General features: G+C 42.3%; 1 protein-coding gene across 1 annotated transcript in view; it reads right to left on the reverse strand.

Moving 5' to 3' along the window:
* The window catches only part of CA13 (carbonic anhydrase 13), a 40005-nt gene that overhangs the window by 17657 nt on the left and 2044 nt on the right, over positions 1 to 20304 (reverse strand). Inside the window, exons 2-3 of the mRNA XM_043484014.1 lie at positions 15493 to 15690; positions 5165 to 5283 (exon numbers count right to left, since the gene is read on the reverse strand). Coding sequence (XP_043339949.1) covers positions 5165 to 5283; positions 15493 to 15690 — 317 coding nt within the window. The remainder of the gene's footprint in view (positions 1 to 5164; positions 5284 to 15492; positions 15691 to 20304) is intronic.

The raw sequence follows: 20304 nt of genomic DNA on the forward strand, positions 1-20304 counted from the left end.
GCTAAGGGAAGGAAGAACTGAGACAGAAGCCAGAGGGCCATGAGGCTCCCACCTGACTCGGCCAAGGTCACACTCAGCCTTGCTCAGCAGGGACCCTCCCTGAAGGACGGGCTTCAGGTACGACCTCCTCCAAAGGAGCCCTTCTGGTGCTCGGGGAGGCAACGCCTATGAAGGGTTTCCTGCACAGATCACCCTTCTAGCTGTTACAGAGAGAATTTAGCACCCTCAAGTGAATGGTTTTACCCATTCCTTTCATTATAACTTCCTATCTTACAGGCAACTAATATGGGAGGATTGTAAGATAAATAAGAATTCTCCTAAACTGTGAACTATAACAACTTTCAAATAGTGCACCATCCAGAAACAATCAAGGAAGACTGTGGAATATCCAGACAGAAAATACAAGAGCGGATTCTTGTGGTGCCATGGTCCACGCTGATTTGAGGTAGTCGGGGGAAGCGCAAAGCCTGAAAGCACTGGATGATGAAACAAAATTCATCTGGCTCGCATGAGACCAACGCTGTCCCACCGTGAGGGAGGGGCAGGCAGGTACGCGGAGGCTGTTTGAAATGGCTCCAGGACCCTTAGTGAGAGATGAGAGCAGAGAGACAGACAGATGTGAAATGCCCTCTTTAGGTTCACAACCCCAAAGGACTAGAAAATGAATGTGTCACGAAGGAGATGGAAATCCACCTATCTATCTTTCCACTAGTTGAAAAGCAGCAAGTATTTGAAATACTATGGGAAACTAAAGCAAGGGGAATCTTTTGTTCATTTGAACGAGTCCTTCTCTCTCCCACACACCTTGCTTAACTGGAAGTGTCACCTAAGGGGAACTGACACAGCTTTTATTAGCATTTATATGTGAACTAAACCTCAAACAGATAACAAACGCACATTTCTGAACAGTCAGCCACAATGATTTGAACCGAATGACAAAAAGTTATCACAGCCAGTGTATAAATGGAAATAAGCTTCTCCCCTACTGAAAAGCAGTTTCTAAATAACAGCATTATTCAGCTTCAGTGTTTTTAAATTGCATACTACTGATACATAAAATGAGCTCATTATGCTGAAAGTCCCCATTAATGTTGAAATCATAATTTTACTATCAACTACATAGTTAATATGCTTATCATATATTTGGTATAAATTATAATCAGATAAAGTTCTAAATATGCAATGGACTATTAGCCTACTTTTTTTTTAATTAATAGATAATGCAACTCAAGATAAAGTCTTCCATGATTTAGATTATTTTAATCTCTGTAATGTCACAAATCATTAGATTAGGCTCCAAATTAAACTTTTTATATAGGTTACAGCCTTAAAGGGCTTCCCTTGTGACTCAGCTGGCAAAGAATTCACCTGGGTTTGATCCCCGGGTTGGGAAGATCCCCTGGAGAAGGGAAAGGCTACCCACTCCAGTATTCTGGCCTGGAGAATTCCAGGGGCTATATAGTCCATGGGGTCGCAAAGAGTCGGACACGACTGAGCGACTTTCACTCACAGCTTTAACTGGTTTTCCCTTTCATTTTTTTCTTCATATTTTTATTTTTTAAGAGGATCCAACTTGATGATAATCCTGAAGTTAGGTACAAAAGTAGCTGGAAAAACTAAGAAAACTCTTTGGAGTCACTTCTACAGCCAAGCACAAAGGGATATTTGTGAACTGAAACCAAATGCAAATGACTCCCAAATGCCTCCGTTGGCAGCTCTGACCTCTTCTTTAGACTCAGGTTCATACCCAGTACCCTACTTGAACTGAGCCTAGAATATCTCTGTTGTCGCTGTTTAGCTGCTGAATCACGTCCGACTCTTCGTGACCCCACGAACTGTGGCCCGCCAGGCTCCTCTGTCCACAGGAATCTCCAGGCAAGAATACTGGAGTGGGTTGCTGTTTCCTTCTCCAAGAGAACTTCCCCGCCCAGGGATCAAACCCCAGTCTCTTGCGTCTCCTGCACTGGCAGGCGGATTCTTTACCACTAGCCACCTGGGAAGCCAAGCCCGAGGCGTCTCCAGATGAACACATCCCAGCAGTTAATTCCTGTCTGCAGCCTGCTCCTGCCTGAACTTCCCCGTCTCAGCAAGAAGCACAACCAAACTCACGGCTGCTCAAGCCACAGTCTTTTGGCTTGAGTTCTCTTTTTCTTTCCTTCAGTCTAGACGCCATTCTCCTGGACAGGTCGCACGGATTTTACCTCCCAGACATCTCCCTCACCTGTTAACCCTCTTCACCTCCACTGCCCCATGGCCAAGTCACCATCATCGCGCATGTGAACACATTCACAGCCTTCTAGTCTGTCTCCCTGCTTCCTCCACGCTTGCCCAACCTCTTTGCCACAGAGCAGCTAGTTATATTTTATAAAATATAAACCAGAATATGCCACTGCCCTACTCGAAACCCTCCGCTGATTGGTCCTGTCACACAGAGATAAGCGGCAAGCTGCCCGCCAAGCCCCCCAGCCCGATGCAGCGGGGTCCCTGGAGCCTCTCCGGGACACGACTTCCAACTTCCCTCATCCACTCCAATCCTGGAAGCCAAGGTCTCTCTCCTTGAACATGCCAGCCTCATTGTTTGCCTGAGAGCCTTTGTACCTGCTATTCCCACTTACTAGAAAGATCTCCCTGGATCTCCTCCAGGTGGCTTCTTGCGGCCATTCAGTGTCAAAGATGATCACATATCATCCCAAAGAGGCCCCCCCGTAAGCACCCAGTCACTCCAACAGATCATATGGTGATGTTCCTGTTAAAGACCTTACCGCATGAGATTTATCTGTTTGTTTACTGTCAACCCTGAACACCCCCGAACCCAAGGTCTGACCCACACCGCCCCTCCCTCCAGTAGCCTTCCTGTCTCTCGCCAGAAACAAGGGTCCTCCCCCGCCTGCCCCTGGCCTCCGATCAATCACCAAACCCCAATGAAGCAGCACCTCTGCCCGCCAACCCTCCAAGGGCATCGTCTTCTGTTCCCTGGAACTTCCCCAAAGCCTCCTCACTGACTCCCCTGACTCACCCCTGCTTCAACCCAATCGGTTTTCAAACTGTAGCTTAAATGATATTTTTAAAGCCCAAAGATGATCACTTCTTTATTCAAAGACAGTCAGTGGCTCCCCGTTTTCACTGAAAGCTTGCGGTCCTTACACGGTTCACCTGCGTGCGATCAGGCCCCTCCAGCCTCCCCGACTTCACCCCTGACGACCCCCACTGTGTTCTTCATGCTCCAACCCCACTGGCCATTCTGTTCCTCAAATGTGTGATGACAGGTGATACCTGTCCCCGCCCCGAGTGCTCACAGGATTCTCTGCAGCTCCCTCTCCGCGATGCCTGGCTCACTCCTGCTCCTCCTTCAGGCCTGGGGTTAGAAACCTCTCCCAGGAGGACGGGCTCCCTGACTGCCCCTCCTCGTTCCCAGGACTCCCTTCCTGATGAGCACGGGTAAGTGGGCCCCGGCTGGGGACACGCTAGGATCGCAAAGGAATGAATGAATGAGCGCACGCCTGAGCAGATGAAATAAACAGCCTGAAATACACACTAAGAACAGCATGAAATTCCAAAGCTTTAGCCACGTCAAGAAGGAAAACCTAAAAAGATGGCCATGCTCTACAAGCCAGGACTCTGAGCCTCTGGCGAATTTCAGGATCTGAGGGCCCTTTTCGGGAAGCCACTTGCCAGCTCACAGCCTGCCTCTCTCAGATGTGCTTTCAAGTGTAGGAAGCTACAAAGTGCAACCATAAAGCAACGTGACCGACTTGCCTAAGTGACTTAGGAAAATTACAAGACGGTGACCCAAAGCCAGCTCTCAATCTCAAAATGTTTAGTCAAAATGTCAGATTTAGAACACAAAACTTTAGGAAGCAGACACGAAAACTATTCAGTAGGTGATATAAACCGAGACGTCATACAGATTCAGGAGTCCCACTTTCTACATTCCTGGCATTTTTTTGTCCACTTTAGACGTAGATCTTATTCCTCCAGCCCAGGGACAGGGCAGGTTACATACCCTAAGCACTTGGCCTCAGGCAAAAGTCTTTAGTTAGCAAAAAGGATGCTTTGATTGATGGTCTCAGAGAGCAGAGGTACATGCTAATGGAAAAGTAAAACTGGAAAGAAGTCTGAATCTGAATCTCTGATCAGCAGGGCTATGAAAGCATACCTCAACTCCACAGCTCAGTAATTAAGAGAAAAATGAAGAAAAATTGAACCTGCTTGGTAACATTGCTCTGTCTTGCTGAGACGACTCACAAGACACATTATATATTTTCATCTCATGGTAAAACTAGGTGTAAGCAATATTTAACTGTATTAAAACTTGAAGAATAGTATGCTTTTTCCTTTAACCAGAGGATTAGAAAAAGCAGAATATAATTAACGACTATCGGGTACAAGGAAAAGAAGTAACTCCCCAATGGGAAACAAACAAGTCAAAGAACACTTCATCCTGTTCTACTTTACCAATGACCTGAAGAACAGAGATTCCATTTTAACACTTGGGGTGGTAGAGGTAAGGTAGAGTTCAGGAGAGTTTGTGACTTTACTTTTTGTCCCTAAAGGAATTTTTCCATTTACAATTAACTCTACCATACGGACTTTACATGTGTGTACACAACTGGGCCTGAAACAAATGTTTCTTTCCCTTTCTTCCACTTAATCTGTCTGCAGTTCATTCATTTCTAAAATGGGGACAATAACCCTAAGCTTTAAGGCTCAGAAGGGGCGAATTTGTGGCTCTCATGTTGATAAACTCTCATACTGACAGAATAAAGCAATTTCAGCCACTGAGATAAACCAATCCGGTGTAAAGAGAGTTGTCTCATGTGTCCCTTAAATCCCATCATATAGACAAGCTGCATGAATATGTATAACTGGACCACTTGAAATTAACAGCATCCTAAAACAACTGTACTCCCGTACTCCAATAAAATGTTTAAAAAACGAGAAGGACCTACTGTATGGCACAAGGAATTCTACTCAATACTGTGCGATAACCTACATGGGCAAAGAGTCTGAAAAAGAACAGATAAATGCACATGCGTAACTGAATCACTTTGTTGTATACCTGAAAGTAACATGACATTGTAAATTAACTACATTCCAATATGAAATAAAAATCAAATTAAAAAGAGAAAAACTCTGAGCCACGAATACACGGCTGCTGACTCACCTCTGCAGCGTACCTCACGCCGTCCACCACGTGTTCGGAGCCGTGATCATCAGCGGACCCCCAGTGAAGGTGAAACTGCCGTAACCTGTAGCTTCCAGTGAGGGGGCCCCCACGCAGAACTACACATCAATACAGTTTAAATTGTTAGCAGGAAAAAAAAATATGTGAATACCCTGTCCACAAGCCACAACATTGCCCTGGATCATTCAACACTTCCATGTCCTCCAAGGGATTTTTTAAATAAATGTGTCATTCAGTTTGCTGACAAGAATACAACTTTTAGGTATGCAAGGAGTAAAACCAAGTGTTTTAAAAGGTTAGAGAAACCACGATAGATTTTTACGGAATATCTGAGAAATCGGATGTCTGGGAAACAGAATATCTGGGAAACAGACACGCTGGTTAGAAAGTAGAAAAACTGGGAGCTCATAGAGGTAAAGAGTTGCTCTGTGAAATGGAGGAGGTCAGCTTCTCTAAAAAAGAATGTGAACTGCAAACGTGGTGGACCAGCCCAGCATTCCAGTCCAAGAACAGGCCTCAGTGTTAGAAGACCTGGGCTCACACTCCATTTACTGGGTCATCTTGCACACACCCTCTAGTTTTGAAACCTCAGCTTTCATGTCTATAACTTCGAGAATATACCTCCTCCTAACGCTGCTGTGAAAACAGAAGGAAAAGTGGACGCAAAGCACTCATCACTGCCTGGCAGAGAGGCAGCACGCTGGACACGCTAGTTATGACTGCTTTTTCACTGCGGTTACGATCACTACAGAAACTGGCAAAGTAAGCACATCTTTTACACTTGAATTCCGTCCTCTTGGGGAAACATGAAATACAAAACAAAATGAACTCTTTTAAATTAATCCATCACATCTTTGTCACTTTGGCAGAGTATATTTTAGGCCTTTGCCTCAACACATATGATCTCTAAAACCGTGCCAACAGAATCATATCTTAAGTACAAGCTTCTTAGTAGAAAACAGTCTTAAACTGTCTCCTCCCAATTAATCTTTATTGGGCAAATCTTCAAAGGATATGTGAGGATAAGAAAGCAGGGCAGGCTGATTACATCAAAAGCATGACTAATCTCTCATCAACACCAATAGGCTTGAGTGTGGATCAGTGAGGTAGAGCCCTAAACAGTAGCTTAATTTAAATGACCCTCCTCTTCAGAAGAAATATATATACATTTATATCTCAAAATTCATCAAGAATGATCCACCTTATATAAGCAGCCAAAGATGTTAAGCGGCATCATGAAGTCTTCTACAAACAACAAGAAATAAAAGACAAAACTATTATACAGAGTGAAGTAAGTCAGAAAGAGAAAGACAAATACTGTATATTAGCACATATATATGGAATCTAGAAAGATGGTATCGACAACTCTGTGTGCAGGGCAGCAAAAAAAGACACAGATGTAAAGAACAGACTTTTGGACTCGGTGGGAGGAGAGGGTGGGATGATCTGAGAGAAGAGCATTGACACGTAGTTACCATATGTAAAATAGATAACCAGCGTGAGTTCAGTGCATGAAGCAGGGCTCCCAAAGCTGGTGCTCTGGGACAACCAGGAGGGAAGAGACACGTGTATACCAATGGCCAATTAATTCTGATGTATGGCAAAAAACCATCACAATACTGTGATTATCCTCCAATTAAAATAAGTAAATAAATATCAACTTAAAAAAAAAAGACAAGGTAACACATTTGCCTAAGGCATACTCCTCTCTGAGCTATTCTGTAGGTGAAAGAATGATCCAGACTCCATCTGTTGTTTTTTTTTGTTCCAGACTCCATCTGTTTTGACCAGTACAACTGAACTCAATTCTCCCCTGCTTGGTTTGACTCCACTGAAGTTGAACACCAGTGATTAAGAGTTGGTGATTAAGCTCAAGGAATAGTCTCAGCTCAGCAACTAAACTGTGCCATGTTTCAAAGCTCACTTAAGTGTCTATGGGCTTCAGCTCTTGTCTATATTTGTCATTGTTTGCCTATTTTTAATTAGGAGACTGGAATGGATCATAGACGTTAACTTCTACGGTTCCCAAAACTGCCTAAGGAAAAACAAATTGGGAGCATATGGAAGAAAATCTTTTGTAAGGTTGAATGGTGGGGACTTCCTTTAGATTCATTTATGTCCAGACTTCTTTAAGATACAAAAAGACCGTTGAGTTCCGAGCCCTCTGAAAAGCAGAAGGGAGAGAACCACTTCTGCCGAACTCTAGAGCTCACTCTTCTGTTCCTCTGACACAAAGGGAAGATTGTAGTTTCCCCTCCCACTGGACGGGAGGACAGAGACTGTCTGCTTGGGTCCCTGCAGCGCCCTCACCTAGAGGGGCAACCATCACAGAGGAGATGTTCAGTAAATATTTGATGAAGGAATGAATAAAATAGCTTATTTGTATTTAGACAAACAGTTTCAAGGGTGATGCACAGATAAATTAATTTAAAAGGCACATTTCCCTAAGTGACTCCATACAGCATGGATGTTGCGGCATTTCAAACAAACAGAAATCAATACTCCTATTGTCTCTTTTTCCCTTGCTGTTGCATAAGAAGACCTGGGCTGAGCCATGAAGTCATTCCTTCACATACAAAAAGCAGATTAGAGAGCCTGGGGGATCAACACAGAATTAACTTTGGAAGAAGATGCAAACACGCTGGCTCAGGAGAAAGACAGTTATATACAAAGTCACACACACAGGTTATTAGGGAATGTCCAGGAACACTGGGTGATCTCTTGAACGCTTGCTCTGAATCCAGGGTTTAAAGCCAGATTAGCACAACTCTGCTGAGTTAAGCAATGGAGACTGCCTTACTCTTTACGTATCTGGACTTTGTTTCGATTAAAATGTCCAACCTGGGACTATGATGAGCAAATGTCTAATCACGAAGACCGTTCTCTAGGAGCAGTGCTCTACCAAAGAAACACAGAGTGGGAAAAAGTGAGTCCAAGCACCACGGTTCATCACAAGCGTTGAGATGGTCTATAAGAAAACAGCTAACCAATGGCATAAAGTGAATAAAGGTGACAAAAACTATTTTTAATGAGGATGATTCAGTGTTTGCAAAAGTCAAATTACTCGTCTTACTTTTCAACCTAGATGAAGAAATCTATATTGTTTCCATCCTAAGCTTGAGAATTAGCAATTATTTCACCAAAATCATATATATATATATATGATCTCCAGGGGATCTTCCTGACCCAGGGATCAAACCCAGGTCTCCCATAATACAGATTCTTTACCATCTGAGGTACCAGAGAAGAGTCATATATGTATATATGCCTCCAATAAGATTTTAAAAAACTATTTCAAGTAAAACTCATATAAGAGGTCTATACCAATTAAGAAAGTGGGGTTAACTTTAAAGTTTGGGAAATTTTAATAGCTTACTAAATGGATGTCTGTCATTTGCTGTATGCTGCAAAGACCAACTGGAAACATATGTGTTAACTCTGTTGAACTTAAATTTTTTTAATTGTTAGTACACTGTAGTCAGTTGCCTAAAATGATAAGCAAGACTGGCAAAACAAAATTAGAAAAGAATTAATTAAAAAATTGAAACACTTGTCTGTCCACATATTTACCGTCTATCTCCCTAGGATACAAACCCCCTGGAGGCAGAACTCACCTCATTCTCCTGGATAACCAGTGTGGATGACGGTGCCCAGATCAATGAGCATTATAAAACAAGAAAGAGAAGCACTCCTTCACAACCCTCGGTTTGTAAGGATGCTACTGAAGCAACCCGGGCACCGCTAACGGGCACAGTCTTAGGACTCGGTGAATCTAATGAACGCCGTGGCCTGATCATGGTGGGGTGAACAGCTCTCTGAAGTAAAAGTGAATGAACAGCATATCTATGTTTTGGTTGGAATCTAGGAAAAGAGGAAAAGCACAAATCCGCCAGGATTATAGCAAGAGAGAGAGAGAGAGAGAGAGGAGGCAGGGATGGTCCTAGCTGCTGGGGCTTGAATTCTTTCTGGATCCAGCAAGTCTGCACAAGCCTGGCTTCCTCCACTCTGACCACATGCCCGTCAGCTTACTCTCTGCTCACTCATTCATTCAGCAACTCTTAAGAGCTCCCAATGGGCCAGCAACTGTGTTCGGGATAAGGACAGGTGAGCAGGGCCATCTCAGTATCTTGGCTGAAAGGGGTGGGCGAGCATGACTAAGGTGTGCTCACACGGCCCTGTACCTGCTCCTGCTTCTTCTTTAATGTGTGATTTGAGATCCTGTATGCTTGGTTAACTTCAGACAGCTACCTAAAACTAGATAACAGGATTCTAACTGAGAAACTGACAATTTTTAGAGTTGAAAAAATTAAAGTACAACCACTGAATCCATCAAGTGACTGGTATTCTTTTGCTGCTCAGTCGCTCAGTCATGTCTGACTCTTTGTGACCCTGTGAACTGCAGCACACCAGGCCTCCCTGTCCATCGCCAACTCCTGGAGCTTACTCAAACTCATGTCCATTGAGTCGGTGATGCCATCCAACCATCTCATCCTCTGTCATCCCCTTCTCCCCCTGCCGTCAATCTTTCCCACCATCAGGATCTTTTCCAGTGAGTCAGCTCTTCACATCAGGCGGCCAAAGTACTGGAGCTTCAGCTTCAGGATCAGTCCTTCCAATGAACACCCAGGACTGATTTCCTTTAGGATGGACTGGTTGGATCTCCTTGCAGTCCAAGGGACTGTCAAGAGTCTTCCTCAACACCACAGTTCAAAAGCATCAATTCTTTGGCGCTCAGCTTTTTTTATAGTCCAACTCTCACATCCATACATGACTACGTGAAAAACCAGAGCTTTGACTAGATGGGCTTTTGTCAGCAAAGTGATGTCTCTGCTCTTTAATACACTGTCTAGGTTTGTCATAGCTTTCCTTCCAGGGAACAATTGTCTCTTAATTTCATGGTCGCAGTCACTGACTGTGGTGATTTTGGAGCCCAAGAAAAAAAAATCTGTCACTGCTTCCACTTTTTCCCCTTCTATTTTCCATGAGCTGATGGGCCTGGATGCCATGATCTTAGTTTTTTTTTTTTAGTTTCAAGCCTCCTGTTTCACTCTCCTCCTTCACCCTCATCAAGAGGCTCTTTAGTTCCTCTTTCCTTTCTGCTAATAGAGTGGTGTCATCTGCATATCTGAGGTTGTTGATATTTCTCCCATCAATTGTCAAACATAACACCAGCTTGTGATTCATCCAGCCCGGCATTTTGCATGATGTACTTTATATATAGGGCTTCCCAGGTGGTGCTAGTGGTAAAGATCCCACCTGCTAATGCAGGAGATGTAGGTTCGACCCCTGGTTCAAGAAGATCCCCAGGAGGAGGGCATGGCAACCCACTCCAGTATTCTTGCCTAGAGAATCCCATGGACGGGGGAGCTTCGCAGGCTACAGTCCATAGTGTAGCAAGGAGTTGGACATAAGTGAAGCGACTTAGCACAACACCACGGCACTTTGCATATAAGTTAAATAAGCAGAGCAACAATATACAGCCTTGACATACTCCTTTCCCATTTTGGAACCAGTCCGCTGTTCCATGTCTGGTTCTAACTGCTACTTCTTGACCCGCATTCAGGTTTCTTAGGAGACAGGTACGAAGGTCTGGTATTCCCATCTCTTTAAGAATTTTCCACAGTTTGTTGTGATCCACACAGTCTTTAGCATAGTTAATGAAGCAGAAGTAGCTGTTTTTCTGGAAATCCCTTGCTTTCTCAATGGTCCAACGAATGTTGACAATTTGATCTCTGGTTCCTCTGCCTTTTCTAAATCCAGCTTGTACATCTGGAAGTTCTTGATTCACACACTGATGAAGCCTGACTTGAAAGATTTCAAGCATAACCTTGCTATCATGTGAAGTGAGTGCAATTGCATGGTAGTTTGAACATTCTTTGGCATTGCCTTTCTTTGGGATTGGAATGAAAACTGACTTTGCCAGTCCTGTGGCCACTGCTGAGTTTTCCAAATTTGCTGACATATTGAGTGCAGCACTTTAACAGCATCTTCTTAGGATTTGAAATAGCTCAGCTGGAATTTCATCACCTCCACTAGCTTTGTTCACAGTGATGCTTCCTAAGGCCCACTTGATTTCACACTTCAGGATGTCCTGCTCTAGGTGAATGAACACACCATCATGGTTATCCAGGTCATTAAGACCTTTTTTGTATAGTTTTTCTATGTATTCTTGCCACCTCTTCTTAATCTCTTCTGCTTCTGTTAGGTCCTTACCATTTCTATTCTTCATCATGCCCATCTTTGCATAAAATGTTCCCTTGATAGTTCCAGTTTTTTTAAGAGATTGCTAATCTTTCCCATTCTGTTATTTTCCCCTATTTCTTTGCATTGTTCATTTAAAGAAGGCCTTCTTATTTCTCTTTCCTGTTCTCTGGAACTCTGCATTCAGTTGGGTAGGTCTTTTCCTTTCTCCCTTGCGTTTTGTTTCTCTTCTTCCCTCAGCTATTTGTAAAGCCTTCTCAGACAACCTCTTTGCCTTCTTGTATTTCTCTTCCTTTGGGATGGTTTTGGTCACTGCCTCCTGTACAATGTCACAAACCTCTGTCCATAGTTCTTCAGGCAGTCTGTCTGCCAGACCTAATCCCTTGAATCGATCCATCACTTCCATTGTATAATCATAAGGGATTTGATTTAGGTCATATCTGAATGACCTAGTCATTTTCCCTAGGTCTTTCTTCAACTTAAGTCTGTATTTGGCAATAAGGAGCGCATGACCTGAGCCACAGTCAGCTCGTAGAGCTTCTCCATCTTCGGCTGCAAAGAACATAATCAATCTGATTTCAGTATTGGCCATCTGGTGATGTGTAGAGTTGGAAAAGGGCATTTGTGTTGTTGGAAAAGGGCATTTGCTATGACCAGCATGTTCTCTTGACAAAACTCTGTTAGTCTTTGCCCTGCTTCTAGGCCAAACTTGCCTGTTATGCTGGGTATCTCTTGACTTTCTACTTTTGCATTCCAACCCCTTATAATGAAAAGGACATCTTTTTTGGTGTTAGATCTGGAAGGTCTCGTAAGTCTTCATAAAACTGGTCAACTTCAGTTTCTTCAGCATCAGTGGCTGGGGCATAGACTTGGATACTGTGATTCTGAATGGTTTGCCTTGGAAGTTAACCGAGATCATTCTGTTGTTTTTGAGACTAAACCCAAGTACTGCTTTTCAGATTCGTCTGTTGACTACGATGGCTACTCCATTTCTTCTAAGGGATTCTTGCCCACAGTAGTAGATATAATGGTCATCTGAATTAAATTTTCCATTTCCCGTTCATTTTAGTTCACTGATTCCTAACATGTCGATGTTCACTCTTGCCATCTCCTACCTGACCACTTCCAGTCTACTTTATTCATGGATCAAACATTGCAGGTTCCAATGCAGTACCATTCTTTACAGCATCAGACTTTACTTTCACCCCCAGACACATCCATGACTGAGCGTCATTTTCCCTTGGCCCAGCCGCCTCAGTCTTTCTGGAGCTGTTAGTAATTGCCCTCCACTCTTCCCAGTAGCATATTGGACACCTTCCGCCTTGGAGGGGCTCATCATCCAGTGTCATATCTTGCCTTTTCACAGTGCTTCATGGGATTCTCGTGTCAAGAAAACTGGAGTGGTTTGCCCTTCCCTCCTCCAGTGGAGCACACTTGGCAGAACTCTTCACTGTGACCTGTCCAACACAGCTCATAGCTTCACTGAGTTATGTGAGCCCCTTTGCCATGACAGGGCTGTTACTTTATTTACTATATTCCAGGAGCTATTTCACTTTTAAAAATTTAAAAATTAGTACCACAGCCTATAAAAAATTCAGTGTTTGAACAATGAATAATCCACCAATGTTTAAGCTATTTATATATCAAATGGTAAATATTAATTGATTGCTGGTGGTTTATAGTTTCATTGAGACTTTGCCTACATTGGGCTTCTCTGGCAGCTCAGACAGTAAAGAATCCGCCTGCAATGAGGAAGTCCTGGGTTCAGTCCCTGGTTTGGGAAGATCCCCTGGAGAAGGAAATGGCAATCCACTCGTTTTCTTGCCTGGAGAATCCCCATGAACAGTGGAGCTGGTGGGCCACAGTCCACGGGGTCACAAAGAGTCGGACACGACTGAGCAGCCAAGCACAGCACCTTTGCCTACATAAACCATAATGCCATATCATGGTATTTGCCATATCCTCCAAAAAAATCATCCTGAAGAAATATGCTTTTAAATAACTGAAACATTCATTTATTGATGACTTTCTGTGTGCTAGGCACCATGCTAGGTAGATGAGCAAGACACCGTTGTTGCTCGTGTTAGCTGAGTGGAAAGAAACCACTGGCAGTCAGGCTGCATGGTGGGAAGTTCTGGAGGAGGGCGGTCTGGGATGCTACAGACCGCGTGGAAGAGCCGGTCAGGTGAGATTCCCAGAGACGGGATCCTGTCTGGTTTCGGAAAACCCAGAAGCTCAGGTGAGAACACTCTGGTCTTTCCTCATCAGATCACCATTTCCCTTACTATGGCCGATAGGAGTTCTTCCTATGAAATTTCTTCCTGGGTGAATTTCATATCCACCTGTCCCCCTTTTACAGGACCATTAAAATTCGGAAAGGCAGCTCCCACAGGTTAATCACTGCTTGTGCAGCAGCCCATCAAAGAAGCCCCGCCAGGACCGTGCAGAAAGCTTCCTGCCTATGGTTCTGTGACTGGTGGGATTCAGAGTTAGCTTGGGGAAGAACTGCTTCTTTACAAAATGCAAACTGCTTTATTCAAATTAAAGTGACCTGCTACAAAAGTATCTGTGTTTTTTTATCACTTGTATTAGCTATGGTGGTCTCCACCTTTTAAATAATTTAACCCCTCAAATCACCATGAAACATCCTCTTCATTTATCGTGAGAACAAAAGAATGAGAATCGTGACATATATTTGTGCAGCTTCCGGATCAGAGGAATACAAAGGACCTTATTGTGATTTTCAATTAACCCTGGTAATTTCATTGTGATCTAGATAGGAGTGAGGTCCTCGCTTATGGGCCAAGGCACACACTACCCATCACAGACCCAGTGTCAAAGGTGGAAACAGACAAACGATTCCACTGATTAACCCAAGGTTGAGGGAAAATAAGAGAAAGAGAGAGGGAAAGAGAGGGAGTGAGAAGACCCAGATTATCATTGCACAAATTAGAGGAAGAATTTTTGGTAACTAAGGTTTTTTATGATGAAGTACAAGCTAATCAGTTCTTACTCTAAAAGTCGGAATGGATAGCCTGTTTTTTGTTTGAGATATCATACACAGTATCAAACTACTATAGGGGGTATAAACTTTATACTTAGAAATCTTGGACTATTATAATGTACCTATCACATCACTCATGTCTATTAATACAGGTTCATAAAGTTGAGGGCTTGAAAGACAATTTAATACATGTAAAAAGTGAGGTTGCTTCTCCCCCACTCATGCATTTTCTAAAATGTTCTGATGAAATTGAATCACTTTCATGAAGGAAGATGAGGAAGAAATGGAATGGGCTTATCATTCTTGCTAATGACATAATTACATAAACACAAGATATTACTTATCTAAATCTAAGCTTAATAAATAAATGGGGGATTCCCCAGTAGTCCAGTGGTTAGGACTCTTTGCTGCCACTTCAGGGGGCCTGGGTGTGATCCCTGGTTGGGGAACTGAGATTCCTTAAGTCAAGTGTCAAGGCCAAAAAAACGAATGCATGAAGACTTCTAACTAAGGATTTTTATAATTTAACTGTATTTCTCATTAATAAATACAGCATCATCCTAATATTAGACTAAAGATGAAAATAATTTGTCAGAAACCTTTATAAGTATTCCAAAATATGATTCTCTCTAATTTTCTCTTTCATCTACTTTTAAACTTGGTATCATCTATTCTTTGGGCAAGAAGTATGCTTGAAGGAGGATTAAATGTTTATTTTCAGGAAATGCTCTTTTCTACTTCATTCAGTTAACAAATAAACTAGTTTCCTCCCCCCCCCCCCAGTTGGCCCATTATTTATTCACAGTGTGAAAGACCTTATCCCGTGAACTAATCAAACATAACTTTATTACAAGTTCTAGCAGAATACTAACAAGGATCACACAAGTGTTTCAAATGTGAAAGATAAGAATGTGCCATCCACATTCATGATTCACGATTCATGCTGATGTTTGGCAGAAAACAACACAACCCTGTAAAGCAATTATCCTTCAATTAAAAATAAATACATTTTTTAAAAAAGAAGAAGAATGCACCATGCAATCATCCAAGCTCCTCACCCCCAACCAAAAAAAAAAAAAAAACGAAAAAAGGTAGAGCCAACCTGATTTGTCGTCCGTGTCATCAAAGTCAACGTTGAAGGAGTGGCCACTGTTACTGATGATTTTAGCTGAGCTGGCATCGTACTTGATGCCAAGAGGTCGGAGGGAGGAATCATATCTCACTTCTTTGGTTTTAATCTCAATCGGAGATTGTTGATCCCCATCAGCAATAGGGAAAAATTCATTCCAATGAACAGGACCTTCAATATATAGGACCAAACGAAAAGGAAACAATAAGTTATTTCGTTCAGTCAAAGGCTTGTTGAGTACCACACGCTGTACTTGACTTTGACAGAAACACAAAGAGTAGGAAAAAACGATCTTTACCTTCAGGACTTTAACGTCTAATTGTTCTGCTTTGTTTTACAAGTCCAAGTGCCTTTATTATAAGTATGCAAACCTCTTGGTTTGCCTTAACTCATCTTCAGAGTTAAACTCACCCTTGTTGACAAAAGAGTATGTAAGTTTCATAAAGTACTTTGCAAATGCCTTCTACCAAACTAAAAACAACAATACAGTTCATCACTGAACACAAGGAGACTCAGTCTCAGCTCCGAGAATGAGCTGTGACCGTGCCACTGGTCAGGCTTCTGAGCTGAAAGAACTAATGCGGCTGAGAAGGCTGTCTGGTGAAGAAAGGGTGTCGTTCTTTCTAGTATTCTTCCCGATTTTCTATAATTCACTGTATCCCTGGGTATCACCCAGGCCTCAATTTAATTTCCTGTAAATGTGCAACAGACAAACTAAGGAAATAAATACATTTTTCACATAGCATAATCCTTATAAAATGACTACACCATGTCAGGAAATGTAATATGGCTGGTTTTCTGCAATAGAGTCAAGTAACAATTTATTTCTCTTTCTATATTCCAGAAGGTCCTTCCAGGGTTGTTTTGTCAATACTACATTTGAATTCCCACGCAAGGAACAACTGTCATCCCAGTCCTGCATTTATACTGAAAATTGCATTCAGTTCAGTTCAGTTCAGTTCAGTCGCTCGGTCGAATCTGACTCTTTGTGACCCCATGAAACACAGCACGCCAGGCCTCCCTGTCCATCACCAACTCCTGGAGTCCACCCAAACCCATGTCCATTGAGTCGGTGATGCCATCCAACCATCTCATCCTTGGTCGTCCCCTTCTCCTCCTGCTCTCAATCTTTCCCAGCATCAGGGTCTTTTCCAACGAGTCAGCTCTCTGCATCAGGTGGCCAAAGCATTGGAGCTTCAGCTTCAGGATCAGTCCCTCCAATGAACACCCAGGACTGACCTCTTTTAGGATGGACTGGTTGGATCTCCTTGCAGTCCAAGGCACTCTCAAGAGTCTTCCTCAACACCACAGTTCAAAAGCATCAATTCTTTGGCACTCAGCTCTCTTGATAGTCCAACTCTCACATCCATACATGACCACTGGAAAAACCATAGCCTTGACCCGACAGACCTTTGTTGGCAAAGTAATGTCTCTGCTTTTTAATATGCTGTCTAGGTTGGTCATAACTTTCCTTCCAAGGAGTAAGCGTCTTTTAATTTCATGGCTGCAATTACCATCAGCAGTGATTTTGGAGCCCCCCAAAATAAAGTCAGCAGCAGTTTCCACTGTTTCCCCATCTATTTGCCATGGAGTTCCCAAATTAAGCATGTTTGGTAAATTGAGGTGAACCAATAAACTGACTGAAAAATTCTGGTGGAATTTTCTGGTGGAAAAAAACTGGTGGAAAATTCTGAAAGAGATGGGAATACCAGACCACCTGACCTGCCTTTTGAGAAATCTGTATGCAGGTCAGGAAGCAACAGTTAGAACTGGACATGGAACAACAGACTGGTTCCAAATAGGAAAAGGAGTACATCAAGGCTGTATATTGTCACCCTACTTATTTAACTTACATGCAGAGTACATCATGAGAAATGCTGGGCTGGAAGAAGCACAAGCTGGAATCAAGATTGCTAGGAGAAATATCAATAACCTCAGATATGCAGATGACACCACCCTTATGGGCAGAAAGTAAAGAGGAACTAAAGAGTCTCTTGATGAAAGTGAAAGAGGAGAGTGAAAAAGTTGGCTTAAAACTCAACATTCAGAAAACTAAGATCATGGCATCCGGTCCCATCACTTCATGGCAAATAGATGGGGAAACAGTGGAAACAGTGGCTGACTTTATTTTGGGGGGCTCCAAAATCACTGCTGATGGTGATTGCAGCCATGAAATTAAAAGACGCTTACTCCTTGGAAGGAAAGTTATGACCAACCTAAATAGCATATTAAAAAGCAGAAACATTACTTTGCCAACAAAGGTCCATCTGGTCAAGGCTATGGTTTTTCCACTAGTCATGTATGGATGTGAAAGCTGGACTAAAAAGAAAGCTGAGTGCCAGGAATTGATGCTTTTGAACTGTGGTGTTGGAGAAGACTCTTGAGCGTCCCTTGGACTGCAAGGAGATCCAACTAGTCCATCCTAAAGGAGATCAGTCCTGAATGTTCATTGGAAGGACTGATGCTGAAGCTGAAACTCCAATACTTTGGCCACCAGATGTGAAAAACTGACTCACTGGAAAAGACCCTGACGTTGGGAAAGATTGAAGGTAGGAGGAGAAGGGGATGACAGAGGATGAGATGGTTGAATGGCATCACCTACTCAGTGGACATGAGCTTGGGTAAGCTCCAGGAGTTGGTGATGGACAGGGAGGCCTGATGTGCTGTGGTTCATGGGGTTGCAAAGAGTCAGACATGACTGAGCAACTGAACTGCACTGATCTGAACTGAATAAACTGGCAATTCCCTTGTCCAGTCTTTTCACACCTCTGGGAGATTCATTCAAGCTCTGCATCTCAAAACCAACAGCAAGCCACAGCTTCAAGGAAGCTCCAAGCTAGCCTCCAGACTTCACAGGTTAGAGGTTCTTATTACCTTCTCTTCTCTGCCTGCAGTTCACACAACCTCTCCCAAGTCAGTAGAGAATGTCCGCTGAGTAAGCTTTTCCCTGCTCACTAAGCAACTTATTTGATTTTTCTAAAACTCAAGTACTTAGTAAAACGACACAACATGATAATGCATTAAGCATTTGCTACTGACAACAACAAATAATTTTTTTAAAGATAAGATCTAGAATGAAATTTCAAGAAGTGCAAATATATCAGAGTATCAACAGCTTCAGTCTCTAAATCTAATGTTCCTTATTATTCATCTTTGCAAGGGAGACAGTATAAATTCTTTACTTCACACATGCATCAGATACAAAAAGTCAGAACATGAATACATAACCATACACATAACTTAGAAGTTGTTCTCTTATGAATCATACACTTTGGACTTGGAAGCAACTTGAAAACCAAAATTCCTTGGTTACATCTTATTACAGAAAAGGCACTACATTTCCTTATTTACTAGGTACTGTCATCCACCTTTCTAGCACTCTTTTTGTATACAATCCTGTCCTTTTTCAATATGAAAAAAAAAAATGTTCTATTTCACTGCCCACAAGTATGCATTAACCTACTGAGAATCAGACTTCAAATATACATGTGGGTCACAGTATGTTGTTAACTATTTTTCTAATTAGGAAAGAGTTTGTTTCTACTCTCAATTCCTTTACGCTTCTATTTCCAGTTCTTTATAGCCAGAACTACTTTTTAAAACAAAGGCAAATCAAAATAAAATAAAAATATCATTTTGCATCAGTCAATACTATCTATTAAACACGATGGTATGTTCATTTCCCTGACTCTTAAAAATGCCTCTTCCTCTTTTATAAATTCTCCATAACATGCAACTTTAAAACTCTTCTAAACACAGTTGTAGAGATACACGGTAGTTCTTTCACTGATTCAGGAACTTTTGAATGCCCGTGGAGATACGTAGCTTTCAATGACTGTCACATTTCCTAAACTAAACTAATAAAATTGCCAAAGGTTCAGGGAAGAAGTTCGAAGTTGTCTGTGAAGGTGGCAGACATCATCCAATGCCTCACCTCTGATGTTCCATTTTATCATTGCTACTGTTCCCAGTTTGTTTCCTTTTATCTCCTCATTCACTGCTCTTGCCAGTTTAAATTGAAAACAAGCAACAGAACTTGCCCAGTCAGGAAACAACACATTAATAGGATTTTGCCAAAGTTGATCTACTTAAAGGCGTGGTCCTCAGAAAGCTGTTGAATCTAAAATCAGGAAGTGTTAGTCAGTAGTATCCAACTCTTTGCAAATCCATGGTCTGTAGCCTGACAGGCTTCCTTGTCCATGGGATCTCCCAGGCAAGAATCCTGGAGTTTCATTTCCTTCTGCAGAGAATCTTCCTGACCCAGGGATTGAACCTGGGTCTCCTGCATTGCAGGTGGACTCTTTACTGTCTGAGCCACTGGGAAGTCAAAAGCAGGGAATAGCCCTACAATTCTTAGCAGAAATATAAAATAACTCCTTGTTAATGGCTTTTCTAAGAAGGATTTTTCTTTTATGCTTTCAATTTTTTATTTTTTTCCTCCAGTTTTATTGAGATGTGATTGACATACAGCATTATGTAAGTTTAAAGCATACAGCATAACAGTTTGACTTACAATACATACCCCATGATATGGTTGCCACAAGTTTAGTGAACATCAATCACCTCATACTGATACAGAATTAAAGAACAGACAGAATATTTTTTCACTGTGATGAGAACTCCTAGGACTCACTCTCTTAACTTTTATATATAACATACAGCGATGTTAATCATATGTATCAAGTTGTACATTAAATTCTTAGTTGTTTCATAGCTGGAATTGACCAGTATCTCTTGACCACCTTTATCCAGTTTCCCTTCCCACTCACTTTGGTAACAACCATA

Source organism: Cervus canadensis, chromosome 12, assembly GCF_019320065.1.
Source record: "Cervus canadensis isolate Bull #8, Minnesota chromosome 12, ASM1932006v1, whole genome shotgun sequence".
Taxonomy (NCBI): Eukaryota; Metazoa; Chordata; class Mammalia; order Artiodactyla; family Cervidae; genus Cervus; species Cervus canadensis.